At 44.7% G+C, this 24836-nt stretch overlaps 1 protein-coding gene across 6 annotated transcripts in view; it reads right to left on the minus strand.

The window, feature by feature from the left end:
• LOC129701029 (BMP/retinoic acid-inducible neural-specific protein 3-like) overlaps positions 1-24836 on the minus strand; it is a 116693-nt gene that overhangs the window by 13908 nt on the left and 77949 nt on the right. For all 6 annotated transcript variants that reach the window (XM_055641955.1, XM_055641956.1, XM_055641954.1 and 3 more), the window contains exons 5-6: positions 8513-8618; positions 4866-5102 (exon numbers count right to left, since the gene is read on the minus strand). In XM_055641955.1, the coding sequence (XP_055497930.1) occupies positions 4866-5102; positions 8513-8618 (343 nt within the window). The remainder of the gene's footprint in view (positions 1-4865; positions 5103-8512; positions 8619-24836) is intronic.

Raw genomic sequence — 24836 nt, forward strand, 5'->3', positions numbered from 1 at the left:
TTAAACTGGGGAGGCAAAGTTTAAAGGAGATGTGCAGGACATTTTGTACATAGAGGATGGTGGGTTCATGGAACATGCTGCCAGGGGTGGTGGTTGGGGCAGGCACGATGGTGGCGTTTAAGATACTTTTGGTTGTGCAGGTAATGGAGGCATATGGTTTATGCACAGGCAGATAAGAGTTGGCCCTGGCACCATGTTCAGCACAGACATTGCGGGTCAAAGGACCTGTTCTTGTGCTGTACTGTTCTATGTTCTATGTTCTATGAAATCGGAACACCCAAAATAAACCCACAGTCAGCTGAATAACGTGCAAACTCCACCCAGGCAGCACCCAAGGTCAGGATCAAACCTGGGTTTCTGGCACTGTGAGGAAGCAGGTCTACCAGCTGTGCCAATTTACTTGAATAATTATACCAGTATGAATGCTTGTGTGGGTGAGATAGGGACATAATTAGAGAGACACATAATTAGCATCGTTACGTACAAGGGGTGAAAGTTTCTGTGACACATTTCACATCATTTCAAACTCTTCTCTACTGAAGGGAAACATGTTTTTTGAAAAGGAAGAATCTTCTACTCATCAATGAGTCCTTACAGACATGATCCCTGACATGCAGGAGTGCCTCAGTTATATCAAGACAACATTGTACTCTCCCCAACAAGGGACAGTTTCACATCATAGAAAAAAAGGGCAGTACAACACAAGAACAGGCCCATCAGCCCACAATATCTGTGCCAAACATGATGCCAAGACTAATTCTTAATTTCCTGCACATAATCCATATTGTTCCATTCCCTACAAATCCATATGCTTGTCCAACAGTCTCTTAAATGCCACAATTGTATCTGACTGACACAAACACCCCCCCCCCCCCCCCCCCCCCCCCCCCCCCCCCCCCCCCCCCCGGCAGCACACTCCAGGTAAGAAACCTGCCCCGCACATCTCCTTTAAACTTTGCCCCTGTGACCTTAAAGCTACTGTATGCCTTCAAGTCTTTGATCTTGCCATCCAGGGAAAAAGATTCTGATTGTCTACCCAATCAATGCCTCTTATAATTTTACATACTTATATCAGGACTCCGCGCAATATTTGATGTCCCAGAGTAAATAATACAAGTCTGTCCAACCTCTCTCTGCAGCTATTATCTCCTAAACCAAGCATAATTCCGATTAGATTAGGTGGGTATCAGCTATGGGAAAAGGGAATAGCCTCAACAAAATGCTAACATTAAATGTCAAGCAAAGTATCAAATTGAAACACAAGTACCTGACTTTCTCGAAATTATTGCTTGCTCTTAATTTAGTTTAGTTTATGATTGTCACATGTACTGAGGCACAGAGAAAAACTTTCTTGTTGTCCGCTGTCCAGTCAGGGGAAAGACCACACATGATTACAATTAAGCCGTTCACTGTGTACAGCCACAGGATGAAGGGAATTACATTTAATGCAAGTTAAAGTCCGATTAAAGATAGTCTGAGTATCTTCAATGCATTAGATCAGTGATTCCCAACCTGAGGCCATGGCAAATTTCAGGGGGGCCACAGAAACATTTGGGGATTTAGGATGCCAACAGTTCTATGAAGGGGGGCACTTTTTTCCCACTGATAATGTAAGGGGGGGGGGCACAGAAAAATTAAAGTGCCAAAGGGGGCCATGAGCTAAAAAAGGTTGGGAACCACTGCATTAAATGATAGGTCAGGACCGCTCACTAGTTGGTGATAGGATGGTTCAGTTGCCTGATAACAACTGGGAATTCTGAAGTTATACCTTTTAACACTTCTGTACTTCTTGCCTGATGGGAGAGGGGAGAAGAGGGAGCGACTGGGGTGAGAATTGTCCTTAATTTTGCTGATGGCCTTGCTGATGCAGTGAAGTGTAGATAGATCTCATCATCCCATCACTCACTCCACCCCGGCTCCCACCATACCTCCCTCACCCTCCCATCTCTTCCTGTGAGACTCAGTGTAAAATGTATTCAGTGTTGCAAAGCATCTCATGACAATTGTGTTTTAAGTTTAGTTTGGGGATATAGTGTGGAAACATGCCTTTCGGCCCATCTAGTCCGTGGCTACCATCAATTACCCATACACTGGCACTATCCTGCACACTAGGAACAATTTACAAAAATAAATTAACCTACAAACCTGCACGTCTTTGGAAGGTGGAAGGAAACCAGAGCAAACTCACATGGTCACAGGGAGAACTAATAAACTCTGCCCAGACAGCATCCGTAGTCAGGATCGAAATTGGGTCTTTGGCGCTGTAAGGCAGGAACTCTATCACTGCACCACTGTGTAGCCCAGGACAAGTACACACCAAAGAAAAATTGCCATAGTGGATTATAAAATATTGAGGCAGGTGTGGTGGGATCGGGTGAGAGGGTAGAGGGGAGGTAATTAGTGTGGCCACATCTCGGAGAGAAGATGTATATTTCCACATAATTTAGGAAGTCACATAGCAGCTGGTTTTAAAAACTTGTTACCGGCTGTAAATATGCACTGCAGTTTTGGCAAGAGAACAGATTGGTTCATACTGAAGGTCATTGAAAAGAAATAAAGTGTAATTGTTTCTCCATGTCGTAACGTTTTACAGCGCTGTTATCTGGCTCATATTGATTACTGAGGCCAAGGGACAGTACAGAAGCACAAACGAAGGAGATGCCAGAGACAGGAAAGGAGAATGAAAGTTTAAAGTGGATACAATGTGAGCAAGATGTGGTGAGAAGCTTTAGCAGTAACATTAGTGGCAAACATATCATGGTTTGGTTTAGTTTAGTTTATTTTAGAGTGCAAGTTTTCGGCGGACCGAGTGCAAGTTTTCAGCAAAATGGTTGCCAAGTCTACGTACAGACAAACGGGACTAGCTTGGATGAGGGATCTTGGTTGGCCTGGACGAGTTGGGCTGAAGGGTCAGCTTCAGTGCTGTATGATGCTATGACTATGCTGATTCTCTACTACAGTTGCAAACCGGTTCCAGTCGCAAATCTCTTCTCCATAACATTGAAATTGTTTCTTCATCGCACATTCATCCAATTAGCTCTTGAAGGAATGTGTGAAGGTAATGTTTTTGCAAATTCCAGTTCCAGTAGCACTAAACACACAAAATCTAATCAATCTCATCTTCCAAAACGACCTCGGGAGCTGAAGTTGAAATGCAGAACGCCAATTACACAATGTACCTGGCGCTATCACCCAGGAATTTTCACATGATTACCTTTAATTGGACTTGTGTAGTCCCTCAGCTAACCAATGTGCCAGAGGATTTTATTAATCTTCAAAAATGTATGAGAAATTCAGTACTATACTTTTGAAATATACAATGACAATAAATTCATAATGTAATATAAAGGAACTGCAGATACTGGTTTATACCAAAGATAGACAAAAAATGCTGGAGTAACTCAATGGGTCAGGCAGCATCTGTGGAGAAGATGGATAGGTGATGTTTTAGTCTGACGAAGGGTCCTAACCCAAAATGTCAACTATCCATTTTTTCCAGAGATGCTGCCTGATCCATGGAGCTACGCCTGCATTTTATGTCTAACAAAAAGTTCATGTTGCATGTCACTTTTGATCTAAACTACCACAATAACACTGCAAAATGCTTTGCAGGAGGGGAACTGATTGAAGTACATAAAATGATGAGAGGCATAGATGGGGTAGACAGTCAGAACCTTTATCCCAGAGTGGAAATGTCAAAGACTAGAGGGTATAGTTTTAAGGTGATAGAAGCAAAATTTAAAGGGGATGTGTGGGGCCTTTTTTTGTTACAAAGAATGGTGGTTGCTGCGAACTTGCTGCCAGGGGTGGTAGTGGAGGCAGATACAATGATAACATTTAAGATGCTTTTAGTTAGGCATATGGATTGTGCGCATGCATCATCATGGGAAGAACATACAAACAGACAGCAGTCAGGATCGAATTCGGGTCTCTGGTGCTGTAAAAGCCAGCAGCTGTACCACTGCGCCGCAGTGCCGCTTATAGAAATGATGCATCTCGGGCCACAGACACATGGGGTCACAATCTTATAATCATTTAGTGCTTTGGGGAGTTTGTACAGGTTGCAATGGTCGCCATACTACGAATGGGCATTTGGAGACCAGTGGGATGGATAGCCGGCTGCTGTAAGACTATAGGCAGCTGTTCATGACACTTGCTGGAATTGGGCCACATCGAATCCAGGAAGAATTATTTCCAGTCAACACATTGAATGCCCATTTTCTGACTGCTGTCCAGAGACACACCACCCGGGCCAGCCGCAGTGTCCTTTTTAAAACCGCCAATAACATTTAAAACCTCGTCTGCAGCAAAGCCTTTTAACATCATAACATCAGCGTGAGATATGCTCAGGCTACATTTTACATCATCTGTTGTATGGGAACTCGGCTTCAGGCTCCATTTCCATATTGTGAACTGTCCGGGTTTAGTTTGAGAGATACAGCATGGAAACAGGCCCTTCAGTCCATCGAGCTTGTGCTGACCCACAATCACCCATTCACTAACGTATCCTAGACACGAGGGGCAACTTACAGAAGCCAATTAAATCAGCACGGCTTCAAAATGTGGGAGGAAACGGAGCTCTCGGAGAAAACCCACAGAAAAACCACAGGGAGAACTTACAAACTACAGACAGATGGCGCCTGTAGTCAGGATCGAACCCAGGTCTCTGGCGCTGTAAGGCAGCAACTCCATCGCTGCACCGCCCACCTGTTCTACACCAAATCCCCTTTCAACAGCGACTGTTGCCTGGCCTATATCTCGTCATGCTTTACACTGGCCCAGAGGAAATCAATACAAACTTCTGCCAGTGAACTGCTAAAAATCCCTTAGGGTGGGTGTTAAGCCATAGGAATATGGCTACTCACCTGACACTTCAAATTCATTGTTGTGGTTGGTCCAAGTGTCTGTTATCCACAGCAGGTTGTCCTCCATGGCTTGGATGTCCAGATAAGGGCAATTGCATTCTGGATATTTGGCTGTGCATTGACACCAGCAGTCATGGTCCTTGCAGATGAAGCTGCCCTCAGAGTTACAAGCAATGTAGCTCAGAGCTGCCTGAACAAACCGTTCCCGTAGGTGTTCTGGCAATATCGCTTGTAGGCCTGGAATAACAATGAGTAGACAAATGTTAGATGTCCACACAAGAAGTCTGAACTGCAGAGATATAGCGTGGAAACAGGCCTTTCATCCCATCGAGTCCACACTGACCATCGATCACCCGTTCACAGTCTATGTACAAAGGAACTGCAGATGCTGGTATATACCAAAGATAGACACAAATTGCTGGAGTAACTTAGCAGGTCAGGCAACATCTCTGGAGAAAAAAGATGGGTGACATTTCATTTTTGAAGAAGGGTCCTGACCTGAAACGTCACCCATCCTTTTTTCTCCTGAGATGCTGCCTGACCTGCTGAGTTACTCCAGCTGCTTGTGTCTACCCATTCATAGTAGTTCTCTGTTATCTCACATTTTCATCCACTCCTATATACCATGGGGGAAATTAATAAAGGCCAATTAACCTACAAACCCTGCAGATCTTTGGAACGTGGAAGGAAACTGGAGCACCTGGAGGAAACAAGTAGAAAGTGCAATCTCCACACAGACAGCACCCAAGGTCGGAATCGAATCATGGTGTCTGGCATTTCGAGGCAACAGCTCTACCATGGGTGCCACAAAGCCACTGTAAGCACTTCCAAAGCTAAAGGTATGTTTTTTTACTATGTTTAGGTTTATTATTGTCACATATACCAAGGTTTTGCAATGCGATCCAATCAAAATCAGAAAATACTATACATAACTACAATCAGCCCAAACACAAGTTAAAATGGATAGAAAGCCCAAGTCCAAAAATTAGGCATCAATTCCCATTTCATAAATCTGAGAACAAAATGTTGTTGGTCATTCACAGCGCCACTGTCCATAAGGTGCAACATGCAGAATCTCATAGATTGTCCACAGGACAATTCTCAGATTATACAGGGTCATAGAGTCCTTCAGCCCAATCTGCCCATGCTGACCTACATACCCCATCTACACTAATCCCACCTGCATTTGTTTGGACCATATCCCTCTAAACCTATCCTATCCATGTACCTGTTCAATTGTTTTTTAAACATTGTACGTTCCTCAACTACCTCCACTGGTAGCTTGTTCCATACATCCACCACTCTTTGTGTGAAAAAGTTGTCCCTCAGGTTCCTTTTCCCCCTATGTCATCTGGTTCTTGATTCCCCTACTCTGGGCTAGACACTCAGTGCCTGCACCTTATCTATTCCCTCGTGATCTTGCAAGCCTCTCTAAGATTACCCCTCATGCGTCTGCACTCCAAGGAATAAAGTCCCAGCCTGCTCCCTATAGCTCAGGCTCTCGAGTCCTGGCATCATCCTTGTAAATCCCCTCTGCACCCTTTCCAGCTGAACAACATCAAATACTAATATCTGATCATTACCCAAATTACTCTTTGTGGAAAGAAAACAGAAAATGCTGGAAATCATGGATATTGATTTCAGTTAAAAGGTCTGTGAAGAACCTGAGTTTCTTTCCCTTGGAGCAATGAAATTTGAGAGAAGATTTAACCGAGATGAAGAGGATTATGAGAACCTTGGTAAGTTGAATAGAGAGAAGCTGTGACTATTAGCTGGATGGTCCAGAGAGAGGGAGCACGGTGTGTATGGCACGTGGTGCAGCGGTAGAGTTGCTGCCTCACAGCACAGGCCTATATCCCGCTGAACCTTTCCTATCCATATACAGTATCTGTCCAAATGTATATCTGTCCAAATGTATATCTATCCAAATGTCTTTTAAATGTTGACACAGTACCTGCCTGAACGACCTCCTCTGGCAGCTCATTCCATATACCCTCCACTCTCCAAGTGAAAAAGTTACTCCTCAGGTTTCTATTAAATCTTACCCCTCTCAGCTTAAATCTTCGTCCCCTGATTCTTTATTCCCCTACTCTGGGTAAATGACTGTGCATTTAACTGATCAATTCCACTCATGATTTTGTACACCTCTGTGTTCCAAGGAATAGAACCCCATCCTGTTCAACCTCTCCCTATAGCTCAGGCCCTCAGATCCTGGCAACATCCTCATAAATCTGTGGGATGAAACTGCAGATGCTGGTTTAAACCAAAGATAGCCAGTCTGAAGAAGGGTCTCAACCCAAAATGTTACCTATTCCATTTCTCCAGAGAGGCTGTCTGACCCGCTGAGTTTACTTCAGCTTTTTGTGTTTATCCTCATAAATCTTCTCTGCACCTTTTCCAGCTTGCCAACATCTTTCCTATCACATGGTGACTAAAACTGAACACAATACTCTAGATGTGGCCTCACCAACATCTTAGATACCTGCAACATGACCTCCCCACTTCTATACTTAATACTCTGACTGATGAAAGCCTGTCGTTAGGGAAGGCCAGTATCAGAAGTCAGGGAACATAACTGGTTTGAGTTGCTGCTGTCACAAATGCCATGGTCTAACGGCATGGTGATTTCTATAGAATGGCTCTCACCCATCTATTCCCAATGTCACCACTGCCACTAGAATATGTTCAAGTCAAGAAGGAAGAACATGATCCATTTAAAAATAAACTTTTAATTGGAGCGCACTGGGCTTCTTGGACTAAACTGAATGAGTTCAGTCAAACCTACATATATGGAGGAATGGGGATAGGTAGGGTTGGTGAGGTTAAATGTATTGCAAGGTTTCTCTCCTGTTCAAATACTAAGCAAGGAAATTGTACTTAGTTTAACGATATATTCATCATCCTGAAATTAGACATGATGCAACATTACCATTATATGGTTGGTAATGTTGCATCATGGATTGAATGCAATAATTCCCAGTGGAGGTATATATTGTAATGCTATTTTATCAATAGGCTTCAAACGCAATCAATGCACATTATTTCCTTGGATTTCAAAAATCGCTAGGCTGGTTATCAAGATATATTGAGCAAGGATTCAAAATTGAGCCTCTGTTGAATCTCTTGAGAATAAGCTACAGACAGTGGCTATGTCCTGATTTAGTATCTACAGCAACTACACAGTCCCTAAGAAAGGCAGAATTTTTTTAGTCAGAGGGTGGTGAATCTGTGGAATTCATTGCCAGTGACTGCTGTGGAGGCCACTGACTGCTGTGGAGGCCAAATCAATGGATATTTTTAAAGCGGAGATTGATAGATGCTTGATTAGTAAGGGTGTCAGGGATTATTTTTGAGAAATGTAATGGTGCCACTCTGATACACAGCAGATAAACACTGCTATAATCCCGAACTTTTAGTATTTTAATGCATTTTATGATCTCCGGAATTATTCATGGGTTATTCACAGGGACTCCTGCAGTTGCTGCTGATGTTATAGGAATAACACTAAGTTATGCCACAGCCAGATTTAAGAATGAATAATTGAACAAGGCTCCAGCATTGCAAGTCGCCGTAAGGGAATAAGGGACACCGCACATCAACGGCTACATGGAGAGAAGGAGAAACTGAGTAATCGCACCTGTACTCACCTTGTAAGTGGATTTTGTTCTCGGGACTTTGCACCAGAACTGAACTAACAGAGTCCAGGTTGTCGTAGTTACTGCATCCAAGAGGTCCTGTTCTGGTTTCGGTTACCTGAACAAACGGAGAAAAGGGACAGTGTGTTAGTGACTGTTTTATTCCCTTACCCTCGTCACAAATTATCACCTGGATGATTGGGATTCAACCATCAATTCCTCGTTTCCATTCACAACTGGAATGACTATTGAGTACTGTAGGAAAAAGGATGCAGATGCTGGCTTAAAAAAATGGGACAGAAAGTGCCTCAACGGGTTAGGCAGCATCTCTAGAAAACATTTTACTGAGTTAGTCCACCACTTTTAGTGCTGCTTTTTACTATTCAACCTGGTGCTGCCAGTAAGAATTGTATGTTCCATTTAGTGTTTAGTTTCTAGTGTTGAGTTTATTATTGTCATGTGCACCGAGGTACAGTAAAAAGCTTTTTGTTGCACGGTATCTAGTCAGTGAAAAGACTACACATGATTACAATCATGCCGTCCACAGTGCACAGATACAGGATAAGAGAATTAAGTTTAATATAGATAACAAAAGGAATAACATTTGTGCAATATAAATTCCAACTAAAGATAATCTGAGGGTCTCCAATGAGGTAGATAGTAGGTTAGAACTGGTCTCCAGTTGGTGATATGATGGTTCTGTGGAAAAGAAGAAACTGCAGATTCTGGTTTACAAAGAAAGGACACAACATGCTGGAGTAACTCAGTAGGTTAGGCTGCATCTCTGGACAACGTTTTATTCAGAGATGCTGCTTGACCCGTTGAGTTTCTCCAGCACTTATCATCATCATCATCATCATCAATAAAATCTGTATTTTTTCTCCCACTTTAAATTGCCAACAGTGAATTCCCTCATTTTACCATAATCCCCATTCTTTGATTGATTGACTTAATTGATGAAAGATACACCATGCAATATACCGAGTCCGTACTGCCCATCGGTCACCCATTGACACTAGTTCAACGTTATCCCTCTTTCCTATCAATTCCCCGCACACTAGGGGCAATTTATGCAGACCGATTAACCTACAAACCTGCATGTCTTTAGGATGTGGGAGGAAACCGAAGCATCGGAGGAAACCCACACGGTCACAGGGAAAATGTACAAACTCCACATGGACAACTCCCGAGGTCAGGATCGAACCTGGGTCTCTGGCATTGTGAGGCAGCGGCTCTACCAGCTGCGCCACTGTGCCACCTTTTACTCAAGTTTCCCCAAATACTGAACTCAGTTCTCTTTCAAAATAGGGCATTGCAGTAGGATACGGTGTGAAAATATATCATTCCTTTTGTTGTTTACGGGCTAGTTTTCTACCTAGTAATAGCTGTGTTCAACCCTCTGATAATAACTGGTTGATTCATTGACTGCAGAGAAAAATGGGAGGATTGCAATTAAACGAGGCAAATGTTACCAGTGGCATCCCAAGGGATCACTTTAATAGATACTTCTTTTTCAAATCTTTATGAATAATATATTGCCCGGAGCCACCAATACAATTGTTACATTTACATTTGATGTGCAGTGTATGAAGGTGGTAGATCATAAAGTCAGTCAAGATGGGATGCGGAAAGATTTAAACATAGCCAGGCATTGGGCAGACATGCAACAGACGATGTTCAATGTTAATAACCATGCTAGAAGGAAGGACATGTTTGGACTGGACAGAGAACAAAATAAATTGTTCAAGGGCGGCACAGTGGCGCATCGGTAGAGTTGCTGCCTTAAGCACCAGAGACGTGGGTTCGGTCCTGACTATGGGTGTTCTCTGTACAGAGTTTGTACATTCTCCCCGTAACCGTGTGGGGTTTCTCCAGTTTCCTCCCACACTCCAAAGACGTACAGGTTTGGAGGTTAATTGGCTTCGGTAAAAATCGTAAATTGTCCTTAATGTGTAGGATAGTGCTAGTGTACGGGATGATTGCTGGTCGGCACGGACTCGGTGGGCTGAAGGGCCTGTTTCCATACTTTATATGTAAATTCTAAAGTCTAAAGGTTCAACAGGATGATCGTTAGACTTAAGAACTTTACTTCTGGGAAGAAGGTTATGTAAAATGATGAGAGACATAGATAGGGAATATATTTTGAATCTTTTTCCCATGGTAGGGGTATCAGAAACAAGGGGACAAAGATGAGAGGAAGGTGTTATAAAGGAGATTTGAGGCAATACTGTATTTTGCATGGAGAGTGTTTCATGTGTGGAAAGTACCGTCAGAGCAAGTGGTGACATCAGATACAATCCCTATGTTTAAAAGCATTCGAACCGGGGAGGAATAAATGAATATTAACCACAGCAGGCAAATAGGAATAGTGCAGCTAGAAAAAGGGTTAGTATGGCCACGTTGGGATATAGAGCCTGTTTCTGACATGTATGAGTCTTTGATACTTTCACAAACTCAGGGCAAAGACATTAGAAGGAGATTGTTACTCAAATGGGAAGAAAATTCATCAGTTCATGGGTTCCAGGAGCAGAATTAGACCATTCAGCCCATCAAGTCTACTCTGTCTTTCATTCATGACTGATCTATCTTTCCCTCTCAATCCCATTCTCCTGCCTTCACCCTGACATCTGTACTAATCAAGAATCTATCAATCTCCACCTTAAAAAAATCCATTGACTTGGCTTCTACAGCTGTCTGTGGCACTGAATTCCACAGATTCACCACCCTCTGACGAAAGTACTTCCTCTCCATCTCCTTTCTACACGTGCAGGAAAAGCTATGAGAGACCAGGAGAGTCTTGGATGCCAAGGAACTGAAGATGTTGCAATAATAGTGGCAATGAGTAAAAAAAATCAGTCGGTGCAATGAAGTAAGAGGTCAATATTAAGCTGAAATATTGAGGTGATTTTGGCACTTTATAAATCAATGCTGTGACCATGTTGCACACAGTACAGAAATATATTTCAGCGGTTGAACGCAGGAGAGATAAGATCAATTGGTGGGATAAAGGCAAAGAGTTGAGTAGCAATTATGTAGATTACACGGGGAAGGAGAAGGATCAGCTGATGTAATTGCTGGTGTCTAGGACACTAAAGGGACTGGATAATTCAGATTATGACAGTCGAGTGCAATCAGTGGAAACTACCACCACACGAAGAAGATAAAATTCAAAATCAACCCATGGAAACAATATTTCACTAAGCAAATTATTAACCCATGGGACAGACTTCCCCCCAAAAAATTGTGCTGCAATTAACATTGATTTATTCAGGCACTAATCAGAAAATAGCATACTGAAAGCAGTAATTAGAGTGTGATGTGATATTATACCAAGATGTGATATGTAGCATTGTTTTAGGGTTTAGAGTTTAGAGTTTAGAAATACAGCATAGATACAGGTCCTTTGACCCATCGAGTCCATGCCGACCATCGATCACCCGTACATTAGTTCTATGCTATCCCATCCTGCACACTAGGAGAAATTTACAGTAGCCTACAAACCTGCACATCTTTGGAATGTGAGAGGATAACGGAGCACCATGGAAAATCCCACATGGTCACAGGGAGAACGTACAAACTCCACACAGCTGCACCCATAGTCAGGATTGAACCCGGGTCTCTGGCGCTGTAGAGCAGCAACTCTACCGCTGCGCCACCATGCCGCCCATACTTGACAGACTTCCCTCAACCATTTCTTTCATTAAGCTATCATTGCTTTATCGTTCATGAGATGTATTCGATTATTAGACTCGGTCAGCAACTTTTAAGCTGCTGAGCGTTAAATGCGATGTTATTGCTTTATAAAGAACAAAACACAGTTATTTTTAATGGTGCGCATTATTTCACAAGGTGCTGCTTCTAAAATATGGCACTTAATCTATTCAGGCAAGTCCCTAAAGAGAGCAGTTCTTTCAGTAATTCCCCTTACACTGCTTGTTCAGCTATGTTCTGTGAGGTTGATAAGGATATCATCAATTTCCATCAGTCACTAAGTGTACATCAGCCAGCAACAAAAGGCACAATTCTATTTATCAAAATTCAGAGGTTGGGAAGAACTCCCAATGCTCTGGCAAAGTCACACTTCACCACGTCTCATTTGTCAAACAAATGCAGTCGTTAAGTAAAGAAACTGCTTTGGCGCTTGTGTCCTTTAAATTAAGCTCGTGCTGAATAAACATTCCAAAGTTTGGTGAGAGATTGTACATTAATTACTTCTGGTGCAAAACTTTGTCATTCTGAACAGGTAACGCGACACCTTCATTGCCTTTATTTCCGATTAGCGTCTATACAAAACAAAAAAAAACAATGAGATAGGGCAGAACCAGTGCATTGGAAGCAAAACTCAAAGTACTGGAGGAACTCAGCGGGCCAGGCAACATCTGTGAAGGGAATGTACAGACAATGTTTTGGATAGGAATGCTTCTTCAGAGTGATTATCCCCCCTCACCTGTCTTTACCTTGCCAGGCTTTGTCCTATCTCCACGTTTGTTCCACCTCCCACACTCGTGAGAAGAATAGGCAGGGTAAATGCAGTGTCTTTTACCCAAAGTAGGGTAACGTAGAATACATACTGTGATCTTAAAATGCTTAATTGATTAATGTTACGCCATTAATAGCTCCTTTAATCAAAATACTACGTCTCTTAAATATGCCAAGAATTAATTTCAGATTTTATTTCTAAACTTGTAGTTTTAAAACATGTCCCTTTCTACAATATTATATTTGGCAATGTGCAAATGAACTTAATGGCAACTTGGTGAAAACATCATTCCTCAGGCATTTTTAAGCCTATTTGTATCTACCTTGCTGATTGTACCACAGCTGGTTCCATCTGTGTGTCACAAGATTGCGTTAAAATCCTTGGAATGCCTATCAGAGTTATAGAGAGTCATAGTCATACAGCGTGGAAACAGGCCCTTCGATCCAACATGCCAACACTGATCATCATATCCCAACTACACCTGTCCACGTTTGACCCCTATCCTTCCAAAACCTATCCATGTACCTGTCTAAATGTTTCTTAAATGTCAGAAAAGTACCTGCTTCAACTTCCTCCTCCAGCAACTTGTTCCATACACTCACCACCCTTTAATAGTTACCCCTCAGGTTCCTATTAAATCTTGCCCCCTTCACTTTAAATCTATGTTCTCTACTTCTCAAATCCCCTACACCGGGCAAAATACTTTATGCGTTTATCCAATCTATTCATCTTGCGATTTTTTTAAACCTCCATACGATCACCCCTCATCCACTTGTTCTCCAAAGTTATAAGTAATAGGAGCAGAATTAGACCATTCGGCCCATCAGGTCTACTCTGTCGACCAAGCTCTCCCTCCTAACCTCATTCTCCTGCCATCTCCCCATAACCCCGGACACCCATACTAATCAAAAATCTATCTACCTGCTTTAAAAATATCTATTGACATGGCCTCCACAGCCTTCTGTGGCAAATAATTCCACAGATTCACCACCCTCTGACTAAAGAAATTCCTTCTCATCTCCTTCCTAAAGGAACATCCTTTAATTCTGAGGCTATGACCTCTAGTGCGAGACTCTCCTTCTAGTGGGAACATCCTCTCCACATCCAATCTATCCAAACCAAGCCCAAGAAATGGAGTCCTAGCTTACGCAACCTCTCCCCACAGCTCTGGCCCTCGAAACCTAGCAACATCCTTGTATTGATTACATTAGTTGATTCATATTTAACACTGAGTGTGAACATTATTTTATCTGCTATTTTAGTGGAGCTCTCACAGATCTATTACAATTATCAGCAATATTTTATTTGCTTATATTTCTGTCGCAGAATAACCTTGGTCTGTTTGAACTATCAATGGCAATCTGCTTTTTGCCCACCATCTAAAGGGAACTTAAAGAGCATAACATTGATCCGATATATAGATTCCTTTTGTAGTGTAAGTGGGTAACCTGGGCTTATGATGAGTAATTGCATATCAAAAAAATTAATAAGGCAGCGAACCTTTTGGGGCGGCACAGTTGCGCAGCAATAGAGCTGCTGCCTTACTGCGCCAGAGACCTGGGTTCAATCCTAACAACGGGTGCTGTCTGTACGGAATTTGTACGCTCTCCCTGTAACCGCGTGGATTTCTCTGGGCATTCCGGTTTCCTCCCACATACCAACGATGTGCGGGTGTGTAGGTTAATTGGCTTTGGTAAAACAAAACTTGCAAAATTGTCTCTAGTGTGTAGGAAAGTGCTAGTGTGTGGGGAGATCGCTGGTCGGCACGGACACAGTGGGCCGAAGGGCCCGTTTCTGCACTGTATCTCTAAAACCTAAAATCTAAAATCTAAACAAATTTCTTCCAGAAGGATGTTGCACCATTCCGTATCGGAGTAGTTACGTAGGAGGCACTGCAATTCTCAGTCACGCTGCATATCCGTCTCGCACTACTCCATCATATCACAGAAAATAGATCACCAATTAGTAGCTCATTAGGAAGCATTATTACAGTAATCTGCATTAGAACATTCACATAGGACAATACAGCACAGAAACAGGCTCTTTCGCCCAATATATCCATGCTGAACATGATGTCAGGTGAAACTAATCTTTTTTTTGTCTGCATGTGATGCACATCCATATACCACTCTACAGCCCACATTTATGAACGTTGATTTCTCTTATTTCAAATAACCCCTGCATTTCTTCTCTTCCCATCCCCTTCTGCCACCCCCAACATCTTACTAGTTTGCTGTTTGCATCCTTGTATATATAATGGTATATGGACACACTGATCTGTTCTGTAGTCATGCCTACTACAGGTGCACAACCTTTTATCCGAAAGCCTTGGGACCAGACACTTGTCGGATTTCGGACATTTTCGGATTTCAGAATGGAAGATTTTTAGCGTAGATTAGGTAGGTAGCGCGGGCGGCTTGAAAAGTCTGGAGCAGCTGCCTCCTCCCCGGAGACCGGGAGAATCATTGCATAAATGTTAGTCAGTTAGTTTGGAGGGATTTTATGTGGTGGTGGTGGTGTAGGGGTGAAGGGGGAAACTTTAATTCTTAGTCCCCTACCTACCTGGTCGGCGACTCCCAACCTCGCGGAGCTGGGGGCTCCGTCCGGCCGCGGGCGGCGCCGGTTGTAGCTCCGACCCCGGCAACTCTACCCCTGGCTGCGAGGCGCTCCAAATCCAGCGCGGCCCGCGGCCGGACGTCCCAGCTCCGCGAATGTCGGGAGTCGGCGGCGTCGCAGCGCTGGGATACCAGCGGGGAGCGGGCAATGCCTTACCGGGTCGCCGTGCGGCAAGCTCCGGAGCGCTGTGGCCGCCTTCTTCCAACATTCGCGGAGCGTCGCTGGATTTGGAGCCGCGGAGCTGGGGGCTCCGTCCGGCCGCGGGCGGCGCCGGTTGGAGCTCCGACCCCGGCAACTTTACCCCTGGCTGCGCGGCTCCAAATCCAGCGATGCTCCGCGATGTTGTGTGTCGCCGGCCACAGCGCTCCGGAGCTTGCCGCACGGCGACCCGGTAAGGCATTGCCCGTACCCCGCTGGTATCCCAGCGCTGCGACGACGCCGACTCCCAACATTCGCGGAGCTGGGGCGTCCGGCCGCGGGCCGCGCTGGATTTGGAGCGCCTCGCAGCCAGGGGTAGAGTTGCCGGGGTCGGAGCTACAACCGGCGCCGCCCGCGGCCCCACCGGCCACAGCGCTGCGGAGCTTACTGCACAGCGACCCGGTAAGGCATTGACCGCTCCCCGCCTCTCCGACCAGGTAGGGGACTAAGAATTAAAGTTTACCCCTTCACCCCCCTTCACATAAAAGCCCTCCAAACTAACTGACTAACATTTAAGCAATGATTTACAGATGTTTAAGCATCTCCCGGTCTCCAGGGAGGAGGCAGCCGCTACAGTAGTACAGACCTGGGTTGACCGTGGGTCGTTTTGGGTCAGGTTTGGCGCCAAACGCGAGCTTTGGTGCGCAGACGACATCTGGAAAAAATGGCCGGTTTTCGGAGGTTTTCGGTTTCTGGAACACCGGATAAAAGGTTGTGCACCTGTATATTCAGTTGTGCTGAAGCAAAGCAAGAATTTCATTGTCCTATCAGGGACACATGACAATAAACTCTCATGAATCTTGAATCTTGAATCTTCGTTATCACCTCCTCCCCATCCAACATTTTTCCCTGACTTGTTCTGGCCTATTCCTACCTCCAATTCCTTCCCCCTCTAAATTCATAAGTCATAGGGGCAGAATTAGGGCACTCAGCCAATCAAGCACACTGGATAGCACAATGACTGTTGCACTTCCGGTCTGGGGATCTTGCTGTGGGGAGGGAACTTCCCCATCACTGGGGTCAGAGAGGTGGTTGGGGGGCATCTCCTCGTGGTGGATGTAATGTACCGGGGCTCTCCACTCCGGCTAATTAATGTGTATGTCCCACCCGTGCGGAGCGAGCGGCTGGCTGTTCTCCAGCAGCTCCCACATCTGCTGGCCACGTCCCGGCTGCTCGTTCTGGCCGGTGACTTCAATTGCATCATAGATGCGGCTGGACGACCCGGCAGTGTCAACAACAGACTGGACAGGACCTCCAAGCTCCTGGTGGAGACGGTAAAAGACGCAAAGCTGCACGACGCCTTCAGCGACCCTGCAGGCGGGTCCCAGCCGCGTTTCACCTGGTTGAGATCGGACGGTTCAGTCCGGTCCCGGATAGACTTCGTCTTCACGATGAAGGGCGCCACGGTCAGACACGCCGACCTCACGCCGGTGTTCGTCTCTGACCACTGCCTCATTCAGGCTTCCTGTCACCTCCGGGAGGACCAGAAGGCAGGCAGAGAGGAACGTGGAAGTTAAATGTGAAGCTGTTGACCCCATAAAACGTTGAGGAGCTAAAGAGGGACAACGCTTGTTGGAGAACGGTGAAGCCCCTCTTTGACTCCCCGACACTCTGATGGGAAGCAACCAAGGAGAACGTTAAGATGTTCGTCATATTTAAAGGGGTTCAGAGAGCAAGGCAGAGTCAGAGGGAATTGTGTCAACTCTAGACAGATTTGCAGTAACTGCTCCTTCTGTAGTCGAGAGGGGTGGATGTGAGGGAGGAACGTAGAGAGTTGAAGGGCCGGCAAACCCGGCTCTTTACCTCTGAATCCTCCAAGATCATCTTCCGATCCAGGGTCCACCACGTGGAGCAGGATGAGACGTGCTCACGCTTCTTCTTCCATAAGGTTCACAGAGGGAGATCTGTGATGAACAGCCTTAGGGAGGAGGATGGCTCGGTAACATCCTTGCAGACAGATATGCTGAGAATCGGCAAATCCTTTTATACGGATTTGTACGACAGAAAGGCCACAGAGAGCACCACCTCCCAGAACTTCCTGTCCGCCATCTAGGAGGTCTTGGAGGACAGCAAGCGGGAGAGTCTAGACCAACCACTGACCCTAGAGGGGCTGAATGGCTCCATCCATTCCTTTGACTCAAGTAGAACTCCCAGAAGCGGTGAGTTACCGGCCGAGTTGTATTCAGCTCTGTGGGACTTGGTGGGCCCACCCAACGATATGCTTCTAGCCGGCAGCATGTCAGACTCCATGAGCAAGGGCAGCATCACCTTAATCTACAAGCAGAAGGGGGAGATGAAGGATATAAGGAATTGGAGACTCATCAAATTGTTGAATGTTCATTACAAGATCCTGTCTAAGGCCATCGCCAACCGGGTCAAGTCTGCTCTGGGATGGGTAATCCACCCGGACCAAACCTGTGCTGTACCTCCTGGCAGGAAAATCTCAGACATCCTGGTGCTGCTGAGAGATACCATTGCCTACGTGCAGGACAGACAGGTGGATGCCTGCCTAAGCAGCTTGGACCAGGAGAAGGCCTTCGACAGGATATCGCACACGTACATGAGAGACGTGCTTTCCAAAATGGGCTTTGGGGAGGGAATCTGAAATTGTATCAAACTGCTCTATACCAATATCTGTAGTGCAGTCCAAATCAATGGGTGGGAATCAGACAGCTTCCCCGTCAGGCCTGGAGTCAGGCACGGTTGCCCTCTCCCCTGCCTTGTTCGTCTGCTGTATTGAACCTTTTGCCGAGTTCATCAGGAAGGGTGCGAGCATAAGAGGTGTGATATTACCAGGCGGTGGGGGCACTCAAGTCAAAACCTCCCTGTACATGGATGATGTCGCCGTCATCTGCTCAGATCCAGGGTCTGTCCACAAATTGATTAGCATCTGCGACCAATTTGAGTCGGCCATGGGAGCCAGGGTGAACCGCACTAAGTTGGCAACTTTGGTAACTGGCCCAACCAATCTTCCATCCACTTCACCATCAAGCCGGACCTCTTGAAGGTGCTGGGGATCTGGTTCGGAGGGGCTGAAATGTGTAAAAAGAATTGGCTGGAGCGGATAGCCAAGGTGGGGAGGAAACTGGAGCTGTGGAAGCAACTCTCTCCACAACGGAAAAAATATTGGTCGTTAGGTGTGAGGTGTTCTTGGGGCTTCTGTACTTGGAGCAAGTGTGGCCTATGCCACAGAGATCACCCGGGCCGTCTTCCAGTTCATCTGGGGGTCGAGGATGGACCACGTGCGATGGGCCACAATGCACAAGTCAGCAGACAAAGGGTGTAAAAGTGTGCCCAAAGTCGCCCTCACCCTGATGGCCACCTATGTGTGTGGCTGCATCTGGTGGAGCGTAGAGCCAAGGCACGTGGGCACCAAGTGTCTCTACCTGCTGAGGTTCTACCTGTTCCCGGGGTTGCGAAGGATGAGCCTGGCGCAGATGCCGCGCCATGTGCCAGTCAGCTGGACATTGCCGCACCGTTTGTCTTACGTGGAAAGGTTCTTCCAGACCAAGACCTTTGACCACAAGTCCATCTGGCAGTGTTCAGCACGGAAAGTCCTGCAGGCACTGCAGGGAAATGACTCCATGAATCCTGTGGCGTGGTTCCCAGAGCAGACTGCCCAGCTTGTCTGGCAAAATGCCTCATCACCAGAACTTTCCAACAAGCACCAAACCTGGTTTGGCTGGCGGTGAGGAGAGCCCTCACAGTCAGATCCTTCCTGCATCGTTGGAACCTCACTAACAGCGCACGCTGCCCTCGGGACGGCTGCTATGGAGAGGAGATGGTCGCCCACCTCTTTGCAGAGTGTGGATTTGCAAAGAGAGTCTGGAGAAGTCTGCAAGGGTCCCTGTCATGGTTTATTCTGAACAGCTCCGTCACAGACTCTGTGATTTACGGACTGTTCCCAGGGACGCCTTCAAAGATGGACGTCGAGTGCAGCTGGAAGGTCATCAACTCGGTGAAAGACGCTCTTTGGTCTGCCTGAGCGTTGTTGACCACCCAGCGGAGTGAGGTGTCCGTCGGGGAATGTTGCCAACTGGCCCACTGCAGACTGCAGGAGTACGTGCTGAGGGATGCATTGAAGCTCGGTGCAGCCAACGCCAAGGCTCGTGGGGGAGGACAACAGTCTAGGGTCCTTCCGCTGCTGGACTTGGGGGGCAGGGTGTGGTGGAGACGGTCCTCAAAATAAGGGAAAGGATTCCACGCCCGTGGGCCACATGAGTGGCAAGGGTGGGGGGATAAATTTGTGATTTGGGGATTGTATTGTATGTATGTAAAGCCTCCAAGAATGTCGGGTGGAGTTTTGTAAGGTTCATGTATTGTAAACATTTATTTCTTGAATAAAGTCTATTTTTTAAATTTTTTTTTAATTCCCTCTCAACCCCATTCTCCTGCCTTCTCACCATAATCTGTCACCTGTGCTAATCAACTAATGACACCATCTGGGCAACACAGTGGTGTAGCGTTAGAGTCACTATCTTATAGCACCAAAGACATGGGTTCAATCCTGACTACGGGTATTGTCTGTACAGAGTTTGTATGTTCTCCCCATGGCCTGAATGGGTTTTGTCTGAGATCTTAGGTTTCCTCCCATACCCCACAGACATATAAGTCTGTAGGTTAATTGGCTTGGTAGAAATGTAAAATTGGCCCCAATGTGCGTAGGGTAGTGTTAATGTGTGGGGATCACTGGTCAGTGTGGACTCGGTGGGCCAAAGGGCCTGTATCCACCCTGCATTTCTAAACTAAACTCAACTTTCAGACTGAAGAAGAGTTCCGACCAGAAACGTCACCAGAGATGCTGCCTGACCTGCTGAGTTACTCCAACACTGTGTGTCTATTGCTGATCTAAAAGCCTCTTAAACGTCACTGTCCTATCTGCCTCTACCATCACCCTTCTTGTGAAAGACTTTGCCCCTCTCATGCTAAAGCTGAGGGTTCTTGCATGGTTCCATGCTGATGTTCTGTGTATGATCTCCATGCTGATGTTCTGTGTGTGGGTAACCATAGAAACATAAAGTGGGTAAGTGGAGCTTATGAAGAGTGATTGTGTATCAAAATTTATATGGTAGCAAACACATTTCTTCCAGAGCAGATGTTGCACCTTTTCCAGTTGGTCAGAGACACTGCCAAACCAAATGAGTCAACAAGGGAGTTGATCTTTTACTAATTTAGTTCAAATCAAAGTCATTTTGTAATATGTCAAACTGCTATTCACCTTATTGATCCAATTGTTGGGCACATATTTCCATAGAGTATATCTAGTTCCATGCAAAATCATTACAGATAATTTGATCTGATTTTTCCCTGCTGAACTGAATTAAGATTGAATAGTTTATTATTTTTCTCAAGCAAAAATGTAATAAAATTAATTTCACTATATTTTGCCATTTTGCATTACTTCAAAAGTCTTCCCAAAAGCCTAAACCGAAGGCAGTCATTAAATTACATGATAGTAGTTGATCCCTCATTGCATCCAATGAGTCCATGGTAGAAGCAGCACAGAGATCGGGTTGCCAATGTACAAGTTTTGGTTAGTGTGATATTTCTTTGCTCTGATGATGTTTCCAATGTACATGTATCAGTCCTGGCTTAGTTGGAAGGGCTAATTTGGTTGAATCATTTAGTTGAAACATAAGCCTCATGAGCTGATGCATTGTGAGGTGAAATAGGCCACAATTCTCCAAGGATCTCCACCAATATTTAGTAATTTGTAGATTAGTAACTCCATCTAGTAGTGGAGACACAAGGAACTGCAGATGCTGGAATCTTGCGTAGATCATAAAGTGCTGGGGTAACTCAACATTACGGAGGGAATGGACAGGTGAGGCTTTTCCGGTCAGACTCTTATTATGATCATGACTGATATCATCTGACCACAACTACACATTCATGTCTACCAGTGGTAATCTTTCTGCCGAAGATATATATATACACACAATGCTGGAGTAACTCAGTGGCAGCATCTGTGGATAGAAGGAATGGGTGACGTTGAGACGCTTCTTCAAACAGGAAGATCTTCATTCTTTCTGTCCATTGCTTAGATAGTTACCACCTCTGCCTTAAAAATAATCAACGACACTGCTGTTACTAAAACATAGAAAACAGGTGCAGGAGGAGGCCATTCGGCCCTTCCAGCCAGCACCACCATTCATTGTGATCATTCAATGATCGTCCCAGATCATTAACCCGTGCTTACCTTCTCCCCATATCCCTTGATCCCACTAGCCCCTAGAGCTCTATCTAACTCTCTCTTAAATCCATCAAGTGATTTGGCCTCCACTGCCCTCTGTGGCAGGGAATTCCACAAATTCACAACTCTCTGGGTGAAATTTTTTTTTCTCACCTCAAACTTAAACGCCCTCCCCTTTATTCTAAGACTGTGGCCCCTGGTTCTGGACTCGCCCAACATTGGAAACATTTTTTCTGCATCTAGCTTGTCCAGTCCTTTTATAATTGTATATGTTTCTATAAGATTCCCCCCTCATCCTTCTAAACTCCAGTGCTCTTTGACGAAGAGAGCAGCAAAGACTTAAATCTTGAATGAAAACATTTCACCTCTTTGTTGTTTAAAATGAGTCAACCCTTATTTTTAAATAGTGACCCATTACCTCCAGAGGAAATATCAGTTCTGAATCCATTCTGTCGGGAACCCTCAGGATATTATATATTTCAATCAGATCATCCCTTACCCTTATATACACAGTACAAGACAAGCTTATGGAATCTTTCTCCCAATATTAGTCCAGTAAATCTTAACTGAACTGTTTATCCTGTACTAATAACATTCCTCAAAATTCTATACATCCCACCGATTGGTCTATTCATCCCTGTATAAATGAAGCATAACTTCCCTACATTTATATTTAATTTGCCTGGTGATAAAGAAATACCATCCCGTTAGCTTTCATAATTCCTTGTTGTGGCTGCATTCATGCCTTTTGTAAATCACAAACCTTTGTATATTAGAACTCTATGACCCTCACTATTTACTCACCTGGACTCTTCCAGATTCCAATTTGTTTTTCACATTTTTCCTGCTACACTCTATTTATCAGACCATGCACATTCATTTAATCTACTTAGATATTCTGTGGCCCCTTGACCTCACCCTTGCAAGTTACTTTCCTATCGATCTTTGTGTCATCAATAAATTTAGTGATCATATCTTAATGTTCTGATTTCCAGGTCATTTTATAAATTGAAAGAAGTTGAGATCTTAGCACTAATCCTATTGCACACCACTTATTATGTCTTGTCAAGAGACCCAATTTACACTCATCCCAAACTTATCCCATTTATTCTATACAGTGGCCAATTAACCTACTGATTTACACACCTTTGAGATGTGAGAAGAAACTGGAAGAAACCCCTGGGTTCAATTACCCCATACAGACGGCATGGAAGATCATTCCTTTCTCTCCCTGTTCCTTAGCAGAAGATTTAGAAGCTTGAAAGCGTGCACTTCCAGACTCAGGAACAGCGTTTTCCCCTTTGCTATCAGGCCTCTGAATAGTCCTTCCATTTGCCGCTATCTCATTGTGGGCATTGGACTTTGTCTCTGGTGTACAACAATGGTAATTGTCTTTGGAACTGGTGCGTTACATTGCTGAGAACTATATTTTGCATCTATAACTTTCCCTTTGTTCTTGCTATTGTACTTGAGTTTGGCTAGGCTGCATTTATGTATAGCATTATCTAATTTGATTGGACAGCCTGCAGAACAAAGCTTTTCACTGAACCTCGGTGCACAGAACAAAGATAAACCTAAATGGAAATTGAAGCCTAAACCTAAAAGGATGAGAGGGATGCTGAAGTTCTCTTCACCCAGTATAACAAGCACCTGGAGCTCTTTGCATGATATAGTGATGGACATAGAAATATCATTGTGCTTAAAAACAGCAATTTGTCATTTGATAGACACAAAGCGCGTGAGTAACTTAACAGGTCAGATAGCATCCCTTTTCACAAGATCCTTTTTCGCCAGAGATGCTCCCTGTCACGCTGAGTTACTTTGTGTCTATCAAACGATTAAATGCTGTTTGTAAGCGTGATGATGGTTTCTAGGCCCATGTATATACCAGCATCTGCAGTTCCTTTCTACACATTTGATCGTTCAATGTGTCGCAATCTAGAAGGCTGCAGAAGCAGGTGGGAATTGGGAGCAGTCCAAGTAGTTACTTTTCGGCTGCATCTGCTAAATGACCTCCACGTGTGCCAGGATTTTTTTTCCTCCTTGTGCACACAATGAGCCAATGAACAATGCCAACATTTGCAACCGCGCAACTGATCTGGAGATCATTTGATTTATGCAAAAAAAAAGTTAAACACTGCAGGAGGGTTTTTTAAGTCACAGGACTAATAGGTTTTGAAAAAAGCTGGGAAGCAGAGTGTGCTCCACAACTAATTGAAGCAAATCACTCTCTCAGATCAGCTGCAGTGATGCCAGCGCACAAACTATTTTTTCCAGCACTTAATGGGCTATAAAAATAGCCTTTCTAGGCTCTTGGTGCTCTTTAGTGTACTCTGTAGTGCATAAGCCAAGGAGTCTTCACATTTCACTTATATTAAGTCCTCATATCTCACTTGGGCACTTGAATATTGATTTTGATAATTTCAAATAACTCCTGTATTCCCTCCCCTCCCCCATCCCAGTTACCCTACCAGTTCCGCTGTATCTGTCTCATTAGCACATCTTTCCCAGCCACCAATGGGCCATTCTGGACTCCATCTTTCCTGAGGTCATCTGTTGCCAGCCCTGACTTGTTCTGGCCTTTTCTCACCTCCTATACCCACCCTCCCCATCTCCCCACATTTCTATCTTTCAGTCTGAAGAAGGGTTCTGACCCGAAGCAGCACCTATTCCTTTTCTCCAGTGATGCTGCCTGACCCGCTGAGTTACTCCAGCATTATGTGTCTATCTTTGTTGTAAAACAGCATCTGTAGTTCCTTCTTACACAAGTCTTCACATTCACTCCCGAGCATGTGGTGTGTCAAGCGATTTTAATCTGGTTATCTGGTTCAACATTAACCTTTCTAAAT

The sequence above is a fragment of the Leucoraja erinacea genome, chromosome 10, assembly GCF_028641065.1.
Source record: "Leucoraja erinacea ecotype New England chromosome 10, Leri_hhj_1, whole genome shotgun sequence".
Classification (NCBI taxonomy): domain Eukaryota; kingdom Metazoa; phylum Chordata; class Chondrichthyes; order Rajiformes; family Rajidae; genus Leucoraja; species Leucoraja erinaceus.